Genomic DNA, 15,299 nt, shown 5'->3' with positions numbered 1-15,299 from the left:
CAGCAATAGAATACCAACTGACACAGTAGCCAGTGATGCTCTCGAGTTCTTGATCTTCCCTCCTCGACTGGCCAGCTGTGGAACGACAGGCATGTGCCAGCACACTGGACCCAGAGTTGGGTTTCAACTGCCTCACTGCCATGGAGGGAGGCAGAAGCTGAGGAAGTCTGCACATGGAGCAGATTGCCTATGGGACTTGGTACTGCCTTGGGTTCAGTGCAGGGCTTTGGCGAACCCTGGTGAGGAAGAAAAAGGGATTTAAAAAGATTTCTCCTCTCTATGGCAATGCTGCCACAGTCTCCTAAGCTCTGGGGTTGTAGGCTTGCATCACCGTGCTCACTGGGAAAAGAAGCAAGCATTGGAGAGCCGCATAGGAAGACCTAAATCCTAGCTCAGCCACTTACTGTGTGACAGCCTGCAAGGATCCAGACTGAAACCTGCCATGTTGCAGGCTTCAATTACTTGGCTTGTAAAATAGGTATAGTACAAACATTAAAGAGAGGTTTAGGAATTGGGGATTTAGCTCAGTGATACAGTAGTAGAGCGCTCGCCTAGCAAGCGCAAGGGTTCAGTCCTCAGCTCAAAAAAAAAAAAAAAAAAAAGACAAAAAAGGAGAGAGATTTAAACGAGATACTTCTGTATTTACTGTCTATTATGGTATTTGACGACTATTACACTAATTAGGCATTAACATATACATGTCTTAAGATGCAGACAGAGATCTGGAAGAATTGGCTCATGGGTAAAGCACTTGCCACACAAGTATGAGGATGTGGCAGCTCGATGGCTGGCTAATGTAGCCGTATCAAAAAAGTAAGGAGAGAAGACCAGGGGGAAACGAGGTATGGACCTCTGGCCTCCCCACATGCCCTACGTGTCTGAGGATGGAAGGGTCCGATATCTAAGGAGTCTGGAAGGCTCCTTAGGGATGGATCACTGCTCACTCTGCCAGCAGGTTTTCCCAGTATCAGTTGAACTCATTTTTTTTTTTTTTGGTTCTTTTTTTTTGGAGCTGGGGACCGAACCCAGGGCCTTGTGCTTCCTAGGCAAGCGCTCTACCACTGAGCCAAATCCCCAACCCCGAACTCATTTTTTTTTAACCCTGTTGCTAGCAGGTTGCTGTCTCTTGCTCCTGTCTCTTCTCTGCTAATGCTTCTGAATGTTGTCCATGTTACCTCTTGCTCTGATTTTTTTTTTTTTTTGTGTTAAGGGTTCTTTTTTAATGTATAAAATTATTTATTGTCAATAAATTTTTATTTAAGTGGTTGGTTTGATTTCTTTGCTGTCCATCCAGGCACTCTGAAAATAGCCCTTTCTCAAGGGCATCCAGTTGTGCGTTTTAGCCCTGCATAATAAGAACATGGGAGTAATGGGATGAGTAGTCAGTATTCTAGAACCATCTACATATAAAGTAACAACTGGATAAAGATTTGCTCAAAAAATGTTCCCAACAGGTTAAGTGCTACTCAAGTAGCATATGGAAAACCTAATGGGAATGCTCTGATTTTTTTTTTAAGATTTATTTATGCACTGTATCTGCATGTATACCCATGCGCCAGAAGAGGACATTGGATCCCATTACAGATGGTTGCGGGCCATCATGTGGTTGCTGGGAATTGAACTCAGGACCAGGCAGTGCTTTTAACCACTGAGTCATTTTCTCCAGCCCCTCTCTCACTGCAATTTAATCATTGATCTAATTTCCACAAGGTCCTCTGTTTTTGTTGTTTTTGAGATGAAATTTCATGTAGGACATGCTGGCTTTGAACTTGCTTCATAACTGGGGATTATTGTGAACCTTTGGATCTTCCTGCCATCACCTCCCAACTGCTAGGATTAGAGGGGTGCTCCACCGTCCCTAGGTGTGGTTAGAGGGGTGCTCCAGCATCCCTAGGTGTGATTAGAGGGGTGCTCTGCCATCCCTAGGTGTGATTAGAGGGGTGCTCCAGCATGCCTAGGTGTGATTAGAGGGGTGCTCCAGCATCCCTAGGTGTGATTAGAGGGGTGCTCCACCGTCCCTAGGTGTGACTAGAGGGGTGTTCCACCGTCCCTAGGTGTGATTAGAGGGGTGCTCCAGCATCCCTAGGTGTGATTAGAGGGGTGCTCCAGCATCCCTAGGTGTGATTAGAGGGGTGCTCCGCCATCCCTAGGTGTGATTAGAGGGGTGCTCCAGCATCCTGGTTTACACTGATTAACACAATGCCTCATGTATTCCACATCAGCACTCTTACAAGACAATGTTTTTGGTGTGTTTGTGTGCACGTCCATGCAGATGGGTATGTGCATAGAGGGGCCAAAAGGCAACTCTGGGTGTTATCCATCAATGTCCACCTTTTGGTTGGAGGCAGCATCTCTCAATGGTTTGGAGCTCTCCAAGTAGTTAGGCTGGCTAAGCCCCCAGGGATCCACACCAGACTCAGCGCCCCCAAGTCCAGAGGTTATAAGGGTACACTGCTTAGTCTAGGCAATTAAAAAAAGTCGCCATTCCCTGGTACCATTTTTTAGCTTCTCAATCATCCAGGGCTTCTGCCCATGATACAGGGTCCTGGAAACTCACTGTTTAGACCAGGCTGGCCTCAAACTCAGAAATGTGTCTGCCCCTGCCTCTAGAATGCTGGTATTAAAGCCATAAGCCATTGACACCCAGCTGCTTTTAAATATAGGGACTCTGTGGTCAAACTCTGGTCCTTATGGTTGCAAGGCAAATATTTTGACGATCCAAGCTACCTCCCAGCCGTCCTCTCTTGGTTTTGAGATAGGGTACTTGTATGTAGCCTAGGCTGACCTCTAATATACAATTCTCCCTCAGCCTCCTGAGCTGACAACAGGCATTTCCCACTGTGCGCAACTTGTAAGATGCAGGCGATTAGTGGAAACTCATCAAAAACAGAAAATAAAAAGTAGTCAGGGCCAGACAACCTGTCAAACAAAATGGCCACCACCCTCAGGGAGCTAATAGAGACCACAGGACAAGAACCACATAGGATTAATGACTTTTAATTTCTTAATATTACTAATGTCTTACAGTAAGTGTGTGTGTGGGGGGTGTCAAGAGGGGATGGGTCAGGAAAAGCGAAGTTGTCTTTCCGGTTCCTTGAGCTATATTGAAGCACGTGCTAGAATGTGAATTCAGTAGAAGCATCATGTCCTTATCAGCACAGAGCTTGCAATGGGGTGGGCGGGGACAGGACAGACAGACAGTTCTATAGCTTGGTGGGAGTGAGCAGAGACAGGGCAAACCCTGCATCAAGTTTGGCACGCGAGGCAGACAGGTCATGTGGATGCCACAGTTGAGTGCACGAAGAGCTGACTTTCCAGCCTGCCTTCTGGAGGTGGGGGAGAAGTGTGCATGCCCCTCCTGGACCCTGAATAATGCTTCTGCCTTTCCTTCAGGGGAGGGACACCCACCAACTGAAGCAATGTAACCCTGTTAGGAAAAGACTCTGAGAGAAGATTCTTGTGTTTCTTCCTTCCTTCCTTCCTTCCTTCCTTCCTTCCTTCCTTCCTTCCTTCCTTCCTTTCCTTTCTTTTTTTTTTTTTTTAAATTTTTGCTGGTGGTGTTGATTGACCAGAAGTGTGTGTTTTTCACTTTTGGGCAGTAGCGTTGTGTCTGTTGATAAAATGTCTTTTACGTAGCATACTACCCTAAAGGGAAGGGAATTATGTAGATCCTAGGGCAAGGGTATGAGAAAGCTAATTCTACACCACTACGTAGAAACCAACACAGAGGAGACCTTGTTCTTTCCCTTCAGAGCACTCACTCACTCACTCTACTTACGATACGAGGTCTAAGGTCAGCTTAAGCACAGAGTAGGGCAACTATCACCGTGTCTCTAAATTTAAGGTGAAATGCTACATCATTTAAGGTAATTTTTTTTCCTCCCTAATTAAGTGGACCTGGATAAGCTGAAAGCCTAAAGTCTAGAGATCCCTTTTATGATTATTATTATAATTATTATTATTTTAGGAAAACCCTTAAAACCAATCACTGCCGTTATCATTAATCACTTTCTATTTTTTAAGCTACGGACGTGAAAGGTCATGAAATGGGCAGGGGTGCATTATACAAATCACGGGAATGGTCAACATGCATCTAATTTTACCCACGGAGTGGAGGACTAAAGGGTGTAAGTTCTATGCGTGTCTAGAAGGGGATACTACACTAAACTTTGTTCCTTCCTCTCGGGTGGGAGAAATGGCAATACGGGATTGAAGAGAGAGGAAGGAAACGTGCCCATGAGAGACGCCCGTCGTTTTGTGACTCAGCTCTATCAGAGGGGGATGGGAGAATGGTGTCTGGAGCACTAGCTTGTCCTCGGCAGTGACTGTATATTTTTAGACATCTACAGTGAGGTTCTATGGCTGGGTACTGGCGGGTATGGTGGAGAAACAGGTTTGATTTCAGCTCACAGAGCGATGACCAGATTTAGCACCTTCGTTTGAGCCTCCTCTGCACCTGGGTCACCTGTCACTATGAGGCCTGAGCTGTAGGTAGGAAAGCTGTGATCTTAGAGAGCTCCTCCTGCTCCTCCTCCAGCACTGCAGTTTGCTCCCAGCTACAGTGGCCTTCCTACTGGAGAGAGCGAGGATTCGGTACGGACTATGACATTGAAGCCTTGAAGACATTCTATAGCGGTGGTAGGTGTGGTTCAGGAGTAAGCTGTGAATAAGCCAAGTGCATTCCCTCTTAGGCATCGACTTTTTTTTTTTTTTTTAAGCAACAGCATTACATTTTTTGGCTGGAACTGGTGGTGCTTTCTTCTATAGTTGACTTTTCGGTTTTCTTCGTAGATACCACCGTTTCCTCCAGTGTTTCTTCGAAACTTTCCCCTACCTTGGATGTTTTCTTAATGACTTCCTTAGAAGCCCCTTCCTCCTCTTCCTCCTCCTCCTCCTCCTCCTTTTTCAGGGACAGCCCAGCGGATGAGACTTTGGAGGTTGTAGAACTAAGGATTCTAGGAGGGAGCAAATAACTGGGATTGGGAAGTGGATTCAGCCCTGAGATGCTTAACCCGCTGGTGCTAAATCGTGTCTCTTCGCCTTCCAGCAGCTTCCTGTAAATCCAACAGAGAAAAGCTCTCAGGAACCAGCTTCCTAGTTTTGTTTAAAGAAATTAACCTTTCAGCCCCCCTTTCATTTTAGAGGTGCCCAAGAACATTGCGATCTTGTCACAAGACTGAGGCCATTAACACTGCTCTGTGTTGGAGATTCGTAAGCACACATAGGGATTCTCTCGCTCTCCCCAACATCAGTGTTGTTTATTGTCAAGGGAAGCCTATCCCATTCGCAAATTGGTTTCCTGCAGGAAAACATACAACCCTCCCTTGGCCACATTACACACCCATTTTTGACAATTAGGATCCACAAAGCTCTGGGGAGAAGTAATTTCCCTAATTAACACCTTAATTGTAAAGGGGTAAGGAAGCGAGAAGACCCAGCGGGGAGAGAAAGTGGCTGCTTAGTGCAGCCCACAGTGGAGATGTGTGCCTTTCTTATGCATAGTAACAAATCCATCTCTTGACACAACCTCAGACAACACCACCAGCCTGGACTAGCAGCACCAGAGCGGAGCGTCCTCCTTATCTTGTTTCTCATAACGCTAATAGGGCTTTTGTTGTTGCTTGTTGGTTTGTTCTTTGGTTTTAGATAGGGTCTCGTATAGCCCAGGCTGGCCTTGGTATGTAGCTGAGGCTGGCCTTTAACTCCTCACTGTCTTATCTCAATCTGGGAATAAGGGTATATACCACCATGTCTGGCTCATAACTCTAATAGTTTTTAATCATTGTTTTTAACACAAGTCAAGTCAAGATACTATTATTGAAATAATCTGGGGACCTCATTTTGAAGTAGGTGGTATAGGCAGAGGGAAAGAGAAAAATAATGTGTTGGCTTCCGCAGCAAACGTACAAAACCTGGAAGGATATGGGGAGAACTGGCATGGCCAGGAAGAAGGATGGCATGCAAATTCATGAAGTGTTCAATATTAAAAATGTCTACACTCACCTGAGGGTGAATTGGAGGAGGGCTGCCCCTTTCTCACTTGTATTTAGTTTTTTTAATTAATTAATTATTAATTAATCAACTACATGTCTCAATAGTAGTTTTCCCTCGACCTTGTTCCCCTCCCCCCATCCACTCTCCCTCCCTTTCTCTTCAGAAGAGGGGAGGCCTTCAGTGAATATCAGCCAGCGTTGGCCTATCAAGTTGCGTTCAGACTAGGCACATCTTCTCCTATTGAGGCTAGAGGACACAGGCTGCCACTCCTTGTATTTTCGGTTGTGAGCCTAGCCTTTAACGGCTGAGTCATGTCTCCAGTCCCGGCTGCCACCTCTTAAATCATGGCCTTGAGAAAGTTATGGTCTGTGGTTGCCGTGACACCCAAACATTGACACACAGTGGTCATTCAAGAAAACTGCACCTGCAGTTCCTTATTTTCCTTTTTTTAAAAGATAAAAGATTTGTCACTTCAGCTGTGCCTAGAACAGGAACCTAAGGGAAAACTCCAGCTTGGATCACTTTCTGTGTAAATCATATATATATTTTTAAAGATTCATTTTTATTATTTTTAATTGTGTACAGATGTGTGCTGGTTTGCAAGTGAGTACAGATGCCCGAGGAGACCAGAGCATTGGATTCCCATGGACTGAGTTATAGGCAGTTGTGAGCCACCTGACATGGGTGCCGAGAACCAAACTCAGGTCCTCTGTAAGAGAAGGATGTGCTCTTAACCACCAAGCCATCTCTCCAGCCCCAACCCCTATTTTTAAAGTCTGATAGACTTTCACTTTGTCTTCTAGAAGCCCACACTACCTTTTACGTGCCTGGCAGAGGTTCCTAGACTACTCCAGGACTAGCAAAGAGAAGCTAGGATATATTCAATTAGCAGGACTGAGGGCTCAGCAAGGACTATGGGACTGGATAGTGGTGCTTTCGGAAAAAGACCACATGGAATCCCTGACAGAGCGACACTGCCCCAGGCGATACCTGTAAGCTGCTATCTCAATGTCAAGAGCCATTTTGACATTGAGCAAGTCCTGGTATTCCCGAAGGTGGCGGGCCATCTCGCTCTTGGTGTTCCTCAGGTCACTCTCCAGCTGCCCAATGCTATCCTGCAAAGTACATATTCCAAATACTTAGATCAAGGTAGCAGATGCTCATTGGCGGTTGCACAAGATAGGGATTTCAACCCCAACTATACATTCAAACCATGTAAGAACTGATAAGAGGACCCACACAGCAGTGTGGGGCCAGCCTGGATTCCGGTTTGTTCACTCTGCAGTAGAGACCCGGCATTTGCATTTTCCCCCTTTAAGATCCATGGGAAATTCAGATGCAAGCTGTGGGTTAGGAACTTTCACCAAGGGACATGTGGCTTCATAGCTCCTTCCATATGAGTACACTGCAGCTGTCTTCAGACACACCAGAAGAGGGCATCAGATCCCATTACAGATGGTTGTGAGCCACCACATGGTTGCTGGGAATTGAACTCAGGACCTCTGGAAGAGCAGTCAGTGCTCTTAGCCATCTCTCCAGCCTGCTTTTTTAAATTAATAACTATTTTTAATTATGTATAGGTGTGTATGTATGAGTTCATGGACTCTCCAAGTCCAAAGGAGGATGTCTGATCCCTTGGAGCTGTGGTTACAGATGGTTGTGAGCTGCCATGTGGATGCTGGGAATTGAACTCAGGTCCTCTGGAAGAACAACCAGTGCTCGGAACCACTGAGTCATCTCTCCAGACCCAAATTTTAAAACATACTTATTTATCATCTTTTTCTTGCTTTTTTTTTTTTCTTTTTTCTTTTTTTCGGAGCTGGGAACCAAACCCAGGGCCTTGCGCTTGCTAGGCAAGCGCTCTACCACTGAGCTAAATCCCCAACCTCTTTTTCTTGCTTTTTATGTTTGTTTTTGAGATAGCATTTTACTCTGTAGCCCTGGATGGCTTAGTAGTAGACCAGGCTGGCCTTGAGCACACTCTGCCTCCCAACTGCAAGGGTAAAAGGTTATAAGCTACCATACCAGTGTTTTACAGCCTGGTAAGAGACAGTGAGTTTTTTTTTTTTTTTTTTTTTTTTTTTTTTTTTTTGAGCTGGGGACCGAACCCAGGGCCTTGCGCTTGCTAGGCAAGCACTCTACCACTGAGCTAATTCCCCAACCCCGACAGTGAGTTTTAAAATCTGTCAGTAAGTTTGTTGACGTCCGTCATGGCACATAGGAAAGACCCAGGAATTGTGATAGGCTTTTATTACTATGAATAACATATGCGATTCCACCAATAACTTCTTAGGTCAACAACTGTCATATCCATTATTTCATCCATAATGAAAACTTTAAAAAATATCTGGTTTTAAATTATGCATAGGTTGGGGCTGGAGAGAGAGCTCAGCAGTTAAGAACACTGGCTACTTTCCCAGAGGATCTGGTTCAATTCGCAGCACCCACATGGCAGATCCCAGCTGTCAGTGAGCTCCATTCCAGGAGACCCAACACCCTTACTCAACCATACATCCAGGCTAAACACCAATGCCCACAAGATAAAAATTTTAAAAAAAGAACATATTTTAAGAATTATGTATTTACATTTGAATGTTTATATGTTTGTGTATGTGAGTGTAGGTACCCATAGAGGTAAGAGACATTCTGGAACTGTACGAACCACGCCGTCGGTCCTCCACAAGAGCGGCCCATAGTCTTAACCACTGAGCCATCTCTCCTACCCTATATACAATAAAAATTTAATGTTGCATAGGTGATTGCACGTTCCTCAAAACACAAGATTTTTTTTTAAAAAAATTACAATCTTGAATATTTTACATTTATTTATTTGTTTGTTTATGTGTGTGGGCATGAATGTGTCACAAGATATATGTGGAAGCCAGAGAACAACTTGTAGAAGCTGTTTTTGTCTTTCCACCAGCTGAGTTCTGGGGATAAGTGTGGTGTATGTTTCTTCCTTCCACCATGTGTGGTTTGGTATCAACTCAGGTTGTCATGGTTGGCCGAAAAATGCCTTTACCCACTGAGCTGTCTTTCAAACATCCCTCAAAATGGTAATATTGAATAAAGCCTTTTCAAGTGGCAAACACCACTCATCGTTAGACACCAAACACAACGCAGTCTTCCTCAGCCATCCAGGGTCATGAAAAAGATGTTTTTTCTCTAATTCCATGTCTGCCATCTTTTAGATATATTCGGGGTGTCTCTTTCTACCCTAAATGGTTCTGAAGAGCGGTGTTTGTCTTCCTGTTATAGTTTAGTGCTTCTCTTTGTTCTGAAAAGTGGCCCGACACAGGACATTCCCAACAGCTCCTCAACGTGGTCGTGGTCACCTCCCACTCTCATTGTTCTGCAGGCTTGAAACCCAATTAGAAAAATCATTTCTCTTTAGAATCATGTTCAGAATGGTCAGGCTGAGGGCATCAGTGGGGTCGGCTTCCTCACGGGTAGTTTCAGGGTGAGACATTTTTGTCTCACCAAGTTAATTTGATCATTTATTAAAAAATCACTTTTATTTCACAGCTGCTTGCAATAAGCTGCTGAGATCTGAGTTCTAGATGGGGAAGAGTCTCTCGCACTTGTATGTTACACGTTTCACACGGCTCCTTTAGAGATCGAGGTTGACAAGAAGTGTGACCCAGCTCCCTTTAGAAGGGACCCACTGAACACCTGAGCACCGACCGCTCACTACGCCCTGGTCTCTTTGTCTGTACACTCCTCCCTGCATTGGGCTATCTTGCTGCCCTTCCTTCACAAGGCCTGCCAAAGATGGCCTCCAGTGGAAAATGTGAGCAGAGCACTGCAGTCTGCCCCCTCCCCCAACCATGCAGCTGCTGCTAGCGCAGCCCAGAGCACAGGAGAGAGGAGGCACACCCTGCTCCAGCTGGGGTCTGTTCTGGAGCATCTGGCCCAGGGCTGAAAGGAGGCAGGTTGGAAAGACACGGAAGCAGGGCTGCACCAGCATCTGCAGTGAAGAGGAGGATAAACAGTGTGCCCATTTCCTTACTCTGGGGGGAGAAGGGGGAGCCCTCGGCCTGAGCTCAGCCAGACAGAACGACTGCTACGCACACTCGGCTAGACTGGGAGAGAAGGTTTTAATGGATGCTCAGCCACAGGAACAACATGTCCTTGTTCTCACTCCCAGGTTGGCTTTATCCTTCCTTGACTTCCTTCTGTCACCCTCTACAATGGTACTTTCCTAGAAAATGCGGTCTAGGTCAGTGCACTCCACAGTCAGTCTGAGAACAAACGGTGGAGCACTTTCACGGAAAAAGCGCATTCCTAGCAGGTGTGGTAGGGCGTGCCTGTAGAGCAGAGGTGAAGAGCTAAGGCAGGGGCATTGCACAGCCAATCCCAGATCGGGGTACGTAGGGAAACCCCGTCTCACGAGATAGACTAAAAGGCATATTCCTGGTCCTACCTAAGAAATAACTGAATCCATTTCTTCAGGGGGAGAAAAAAAATCTCTTTTTTTACAAAGCTGCTCCTTGGTCTTGGTATGCCATGGAATTTAGATCAGTCGTTTAAATTTATCCTGTAAACGAGCTACTGTAATGGTCCAGGCAACAGTAATAGGGGGCGATAGGATGGGGGTGGGGTAGGGACCAGATGGAACAGCTTTAAAGAAATGAGATTTCCCCCCCTCCCTTGCCACCCTAATTTCAGAAATGGATCTATCAAGCTATAGATTTATACGTAGCCACTGCCATTTCCGGGCTCCCATGGGCCAGACCCTTCCTGCTATTTAATTAGGCTGGGCTCCAATCTCAAATTGGAGAAGAGGGCTGACTTGGCTTGGCTCCCTGGAGAACAGGAGCCAGCAGTGATCTTGACTGCTCAGCAAGGTCTTTCAAGGAAGGCTTTGGCTTTCCAAGACGCCCACAGTGCCCCACAGTGCGGGTCTGAAAGACAGTTCTGTGTCTGTCTCTGCACGGCTTCTCTAAGGACTAAAATTCTAACCCAGTGTCCCAGCCATGCAGGGACCAGAGAGAGTCCTCTGTCAGAAAGGAAAGCCTTGTATTTCCACGTGAAGCCGGGACACAATAGCCCTACTTCCTCCTATTGTGCGTTTATGGTGTTACCTTGAATCAGTCTTGGGTCCTTTTGAAAGAATACCGAAAGCTCTGTCTTCAAATAGGCTATCAGCTCTCTGCGGCAGGGAAAATGACTTTCTTTGTCTTTGGGAGGACTGAATGCTTGTAAGGGAAAAATGCACCTACTAAAGGTCTCTGAACCATTAAGAAGGAACACCTCCCATTACTACTGCAGTGGAAGGGGGAGGGGGTGGGTAAAAGGACAAGAAGACAATGGCCTCACGCTGAGGGGGCTTTACACCTCAACCAGCATTAAAGTTGCTAGGATCCACCAGGAGAGACAGGCCTTAGTGTTTGCAGGTCTAACCGTGAGCCCCACCCAAGCCCCACCCCAGCCGTGGGTCCCCAGGGGTAGGAAATGGCTTTGTGCTGTCCAGCCTCCTAAGGCTGATGGGGAGAAGCTGCAGAGCCTGCAGTCGGTTTCTCCTGCCTCTTGTTTCCTGCAGACTGTGTCTGGACAGTCCTACTGTTTTCTAACACAGAAAGGTTGTACTTTAGAGCAAATAGAACCGAGTGTGAGGGATTAGGGGGCCAAGGGAGAGTGCGGCAAAGCCCAGTTCCGCTGTTTGGGGTAGGTGACTTACACTCTGTAGAAACACTAGTCCTCAAGCAGAATACCTAATTCAACTTTTGAATTAAGTGTGATTAATTCAGATCAGCCCAGGACACCTATCGAAAAGTTCAGCTTACAGATTTTGTAGCAAAACAGGAACAATTATTTGAATAAGACTGTAATATCAGACCTTTCAAACAGGCCTCCTCCCTTGATGGAAGGGAGCCGTTTGTAATGGATAGTAAAATACATCAATCCTTCTTTTGCTTCTGACAAAATGGTACTTTCGGAGTAGTATGCTATTTCCTGGTTCTATTTTTATTAGTGTTCCTCCAACGCATTAATTTCATCAAATGTAAAATTCGATCCTGGCTAGAACAAATTAAATTAAGTTTCTGAAATTATTATTATATACCAAAGAGCTTTTATTGTTCCTTGTACTTAAACCATCTAATTTTGTGGGGTTTTTCTACTTTTTTCATCTGTCCTGTCTTCTGTCTCTGAGCCTTTTGTAGTCACGAGCTAGCACGTTCAATGTAGTGAAACTGAGGACACAGTGGCCTTTGTTGTGAAGAAAGAGCCAATCATCACCTTCAAAGAGCTTACAGGGCAGGGACAGATGGAAAAAAAAAAGTCACCTATAACAAAGAAACCATCTCTGCAACTCCCCACGTGCCCATAAGCAGAAAAGATATCACGGTAGTGGTATAATTTTTCAAGTGCGATCTCACAGCCTTGGAGCTGTTTTTGTTAAGTGCAAAGCCATCCTTGGAGGCAAAAATTGATTCTATCTCCAAGATGAGCTTTGACTTCAGTTAGCCAAGACTGATTGTGTTACAGAATTAAAAAAAAAAAAATGAACCAGTTAATTGCATTGAGGCCTAGAGTTCCTAACTGGGACAATTCGGAAGCATAATGAAGCAGGAGACATTTCTGCGGTGGGAGGAACACGAGATCAGCACCTCGGACAGCGCCCTAACCCGGCTCAAGCTGAACTGACTCAAAGCTTGCTTAGTAGAGGGGGGACAAGGGAACCGCGCGTGTGTCTCTAGGGTTTCTTGGGGGGGGGCAACAAGGGGGAGATGGGAAGGCAGTTGTTACCAGCCTAATTATGCCATATCTCACTCTTTTTTTTTTTTTAGAGCAAGACTCAAGAAAGTGGGCCTACTTCTCAACTGTAAAGCGGACCGTACCCTATAAATATCAATTCTAAGGTTCAGAAAAGGGCTTTTCAAAGCCAACTAAACGAACCGGATACTTAAGGACCCGCCCACACAGAGGCTGTGACTTGCGCCCTCTGGACTCACTTTCTTTGGGTCGGCACTGTGGCACTATTCTGTTAGTGTGTCTGTACTCTTCTTGGTGACAGGAAAGCATGGTTAGATTTTTTTGACTCCTAGAAAGATTAAGGACTCCTTTGTTAGAAGAGTTCAGACAAGAGACTTGGGGGTGGGGTTGTGGTTCGGTGTTACAGTATATGCCTAGTATGTGAAGATTTGGGTTCGGTGCCTAAACACCCCCCCCCCCATAGAGTGCGGAGACATCAAGGATTTGAAGAGCTTCCAGGCACATACAATTTGCATTTGAGGATGCACGTATGAGACTTCGTGATTTTTGGTTTGTTGACCGACGCCTCTAGTCAACACTCCTCTCTCTCCCCTTACTCTTCCGTGGTTTCCTAGGGCCCCAGTTTATAGGAAGTGAAGTTATCTATGTGCGGGAAAGGACAGGGCACCCTTTCTTATGCAGCATCCCTTACCTGGTAGCCGGCCACCTCAGCGCTGTGCCGCTCCTCCAGTTCCAAGATCTGCCTCTCCAGGGATTCATTGGCTCCGCGCAGGCCCTCTATCTCAATGGTACGAGCCTGGAGCTGGCGCCGGTACTCGTGGATCTCCTCTCGGCTGGCTCTGATGGCTTCCGTGCTGCGCGCAGCCTGCTCGTTCAGGTTGGCGAACTTGGACTTGTACCACTCCTCGGCCGACTGCAGGTTCTTAGCGGCCAAGGACTCATACTGGGCGCGGATCTCCCTCAGCGCCGAAGTCAGGTCTGGTTTAGCCACAGCCACGTCCACCTCGGCGGCGGCTTGCGAAGACGCCTGCAGCGTGGCCAGGAGCTCGGCCACCTCCTCGTCGTGCACCTGGCGCACGAAAGCCAGCTCGTCCAGCAGCGACTCCACCTTCTTCTCCAGATCCAGGCGGGCCAGAGTGGCGCCGTCCACGTCGCGCTGCTGCGCCTTCAGGGCGCGCTCCGCGCCTTCGCGCCCGCGGCTCTCCTCCTCGCAGCGTGCCCGCAGTCGCTGCACCTCCTCGGCCAGCCCGTCGCGCTCCAGCAGGGCCTGCGCGCGCGCGGAGCTCGCCTCCTCCAGCTGCGCGCGCAGCTCGCGCAGCTCGCGCTGGAAGAGCTCGCCGACGCGCGACGGCTCGGCGTGGCGCTGGCGCAGCGCGGCCAGCTCGGCCTCGAGCGCGCGGTTCTGCGTCTCCAGCTGGTGCACCTTTTCGATGAACACCGCGAAGCGGTCGTTGAGGCCCTGCAGCTGCTCCTTCTCGTTAGTGCGGATGATCTTGTACTCGTTGGTGCGCGCCGCTGCTTGGCTCAGGTCCAACCCGTCGGAGGCCGGCAGGCGGCGGTAGGCCAGGCCCAGGCCGAGAGACGAGGCCGAGGAGCAAGCGGCCGTGGAGGCCACATTGCTGCGGGACAGCGACTGCGAGCGAAAGCTGCCGGAGCCTCCGGGCCCGGACAGGCGCGCAGACAGGCGCGAGCCATCCCCGAACACCTTGCGGTAGGAGGAGGCGGAGCACAAGTAGTGCTCTGATCCGAAGCTCATGGTGCCGGGGTCGGGGCCGGGTGCGCGGCTGCGGCGGGACCTGGCGAGGACGCGAAGGTGCGGCAAGGCTGGGTGCGGCGGGGCGGTGTGCGGGGCTTTTAAGGCGCGGGGCTGGGGCGACGCGCTAGGGGTGGAGCTTCATCTTCAGATCTAGCGGGGAGAGGAAGGGGGGCCTGCGGGGGCGGGGAAGCGCAGTGCCACCGCAGCTGCGCGCCACCGACCTGGGCCGTCCCTGGCCGCTGCGCCTGTGCCCCAAGAATCTGCCTAGGGAATGACCGGAGGGGAGGGAGTGCCCCAACAACCTTGGCTTCCCAGCCCAGAGCACTCAGCTCTTTGATGGCTTTAGAGCTTGTCCTTCCTTTTCTGTGCTTATCCCCCACGGAGAGTAGGTTTTTCTGAAAGGTGTCCTCTGTTCTCATCTGCATCCCAGAGTTCCCAAGGGAGAGGCCCTGTCCCCACCCTTTTCAGGGGGAGAAGCACCCTCCTCTTTATCTTCTGGCTTAGGTGTCTCCTGGTTCTTTTCGGACTTCAGAGAGCATCTCTCAGCTCCGCAGCCACAGTAAACGGGAGGATTCGCAGAAAGCGTGAGATGGTCGGGGACATTGGTGAAGAACAAGAGGTTTATTTCCAAGGATGCGAAGGGTTATGGGGAGGGAAAGAAGCTAGGCCTGGAAAAGGACAAAGCGTTGAGAATTAGCAGGGTTCATCTCTAGACCTCCAATCACCGCGCATCCCAGGACCGCAGGCTGGTAGAAAGGAGTCTGCAGGCTTTGGTTTTAACAAAAAGACCCAAACCAACAAAACAATAGATTTCAAAATGTTTTTTTTTTTA

The 15,299-nt window shown here is 47.9% G+C and overlaps 2 protein-coding genes across 2 annotated transcripts in view; one reads left to right on the top strand and one right to left on the bottom strand.

Annotated features, from left to right (window-relative positions):
• Window positions 1-2,981: 2,981 nt before the first annotated feature.
• On the bottom strand, window positions 2,982-14,535 carry Ina (internexin neuronal intermediate filament protein alpha). Its single transcript, XM_032892145.1, has 3 exons — window positions 13,403-14,535; window positions 6,985-7,109; window positions 2,982-5,054 (listed from the first exon to the last, which is right to left on the bottom strand). The coding sequence occupies exons 1-3, from the start codon at window positions 14,465-14,467 to the stop codon at window positions 4,727-4,729; spliced, it is 1,518 nt and encodes a 505-aa protein (XP_032748036.1). The 5' UTR covers window positions 14,468-14,535; the 3' UTR covers window positions 2,982-4,726.
• The window catches only part of Nt5c2 (5'-nucleotidase, cytosolic II), a 179,613-nt gene continuing 178,741 nt past the window's right edge, over window positions 14,428-15,299 (top strand). The window contains exon 1 of the mRNA XM_032892141.1: window positions 14,428-14,524. Within this exon, the coding sequence (XP_032748032.1) occupies window positions 14,466-14,524 (59 nt within the window). The 5' untranslated portion in view covers window positions 14,428-14,465. The remainder of the gene's footprint in view (window positions 14,525-15,299) is intronic.

Source organism: Rattus rattus, chromosome 2 (genome assembly GCF_011064425.1).
Source record: "Rattus rattus isolate New Zealand chromosome 2, Rrattus_CSIRO_v1, whole genome shotgun sequence".
NCBI lineage: Eukaryota > Metazoa > Chordata > Mammalia > Rodentia > Muridae > Rattus > Rattus rattus.
The sequence above is the reverse complement of the archived record's forward strand: the minus strand, read 5'-3'. Positions and strand labels throughout refer to the sequence as shown.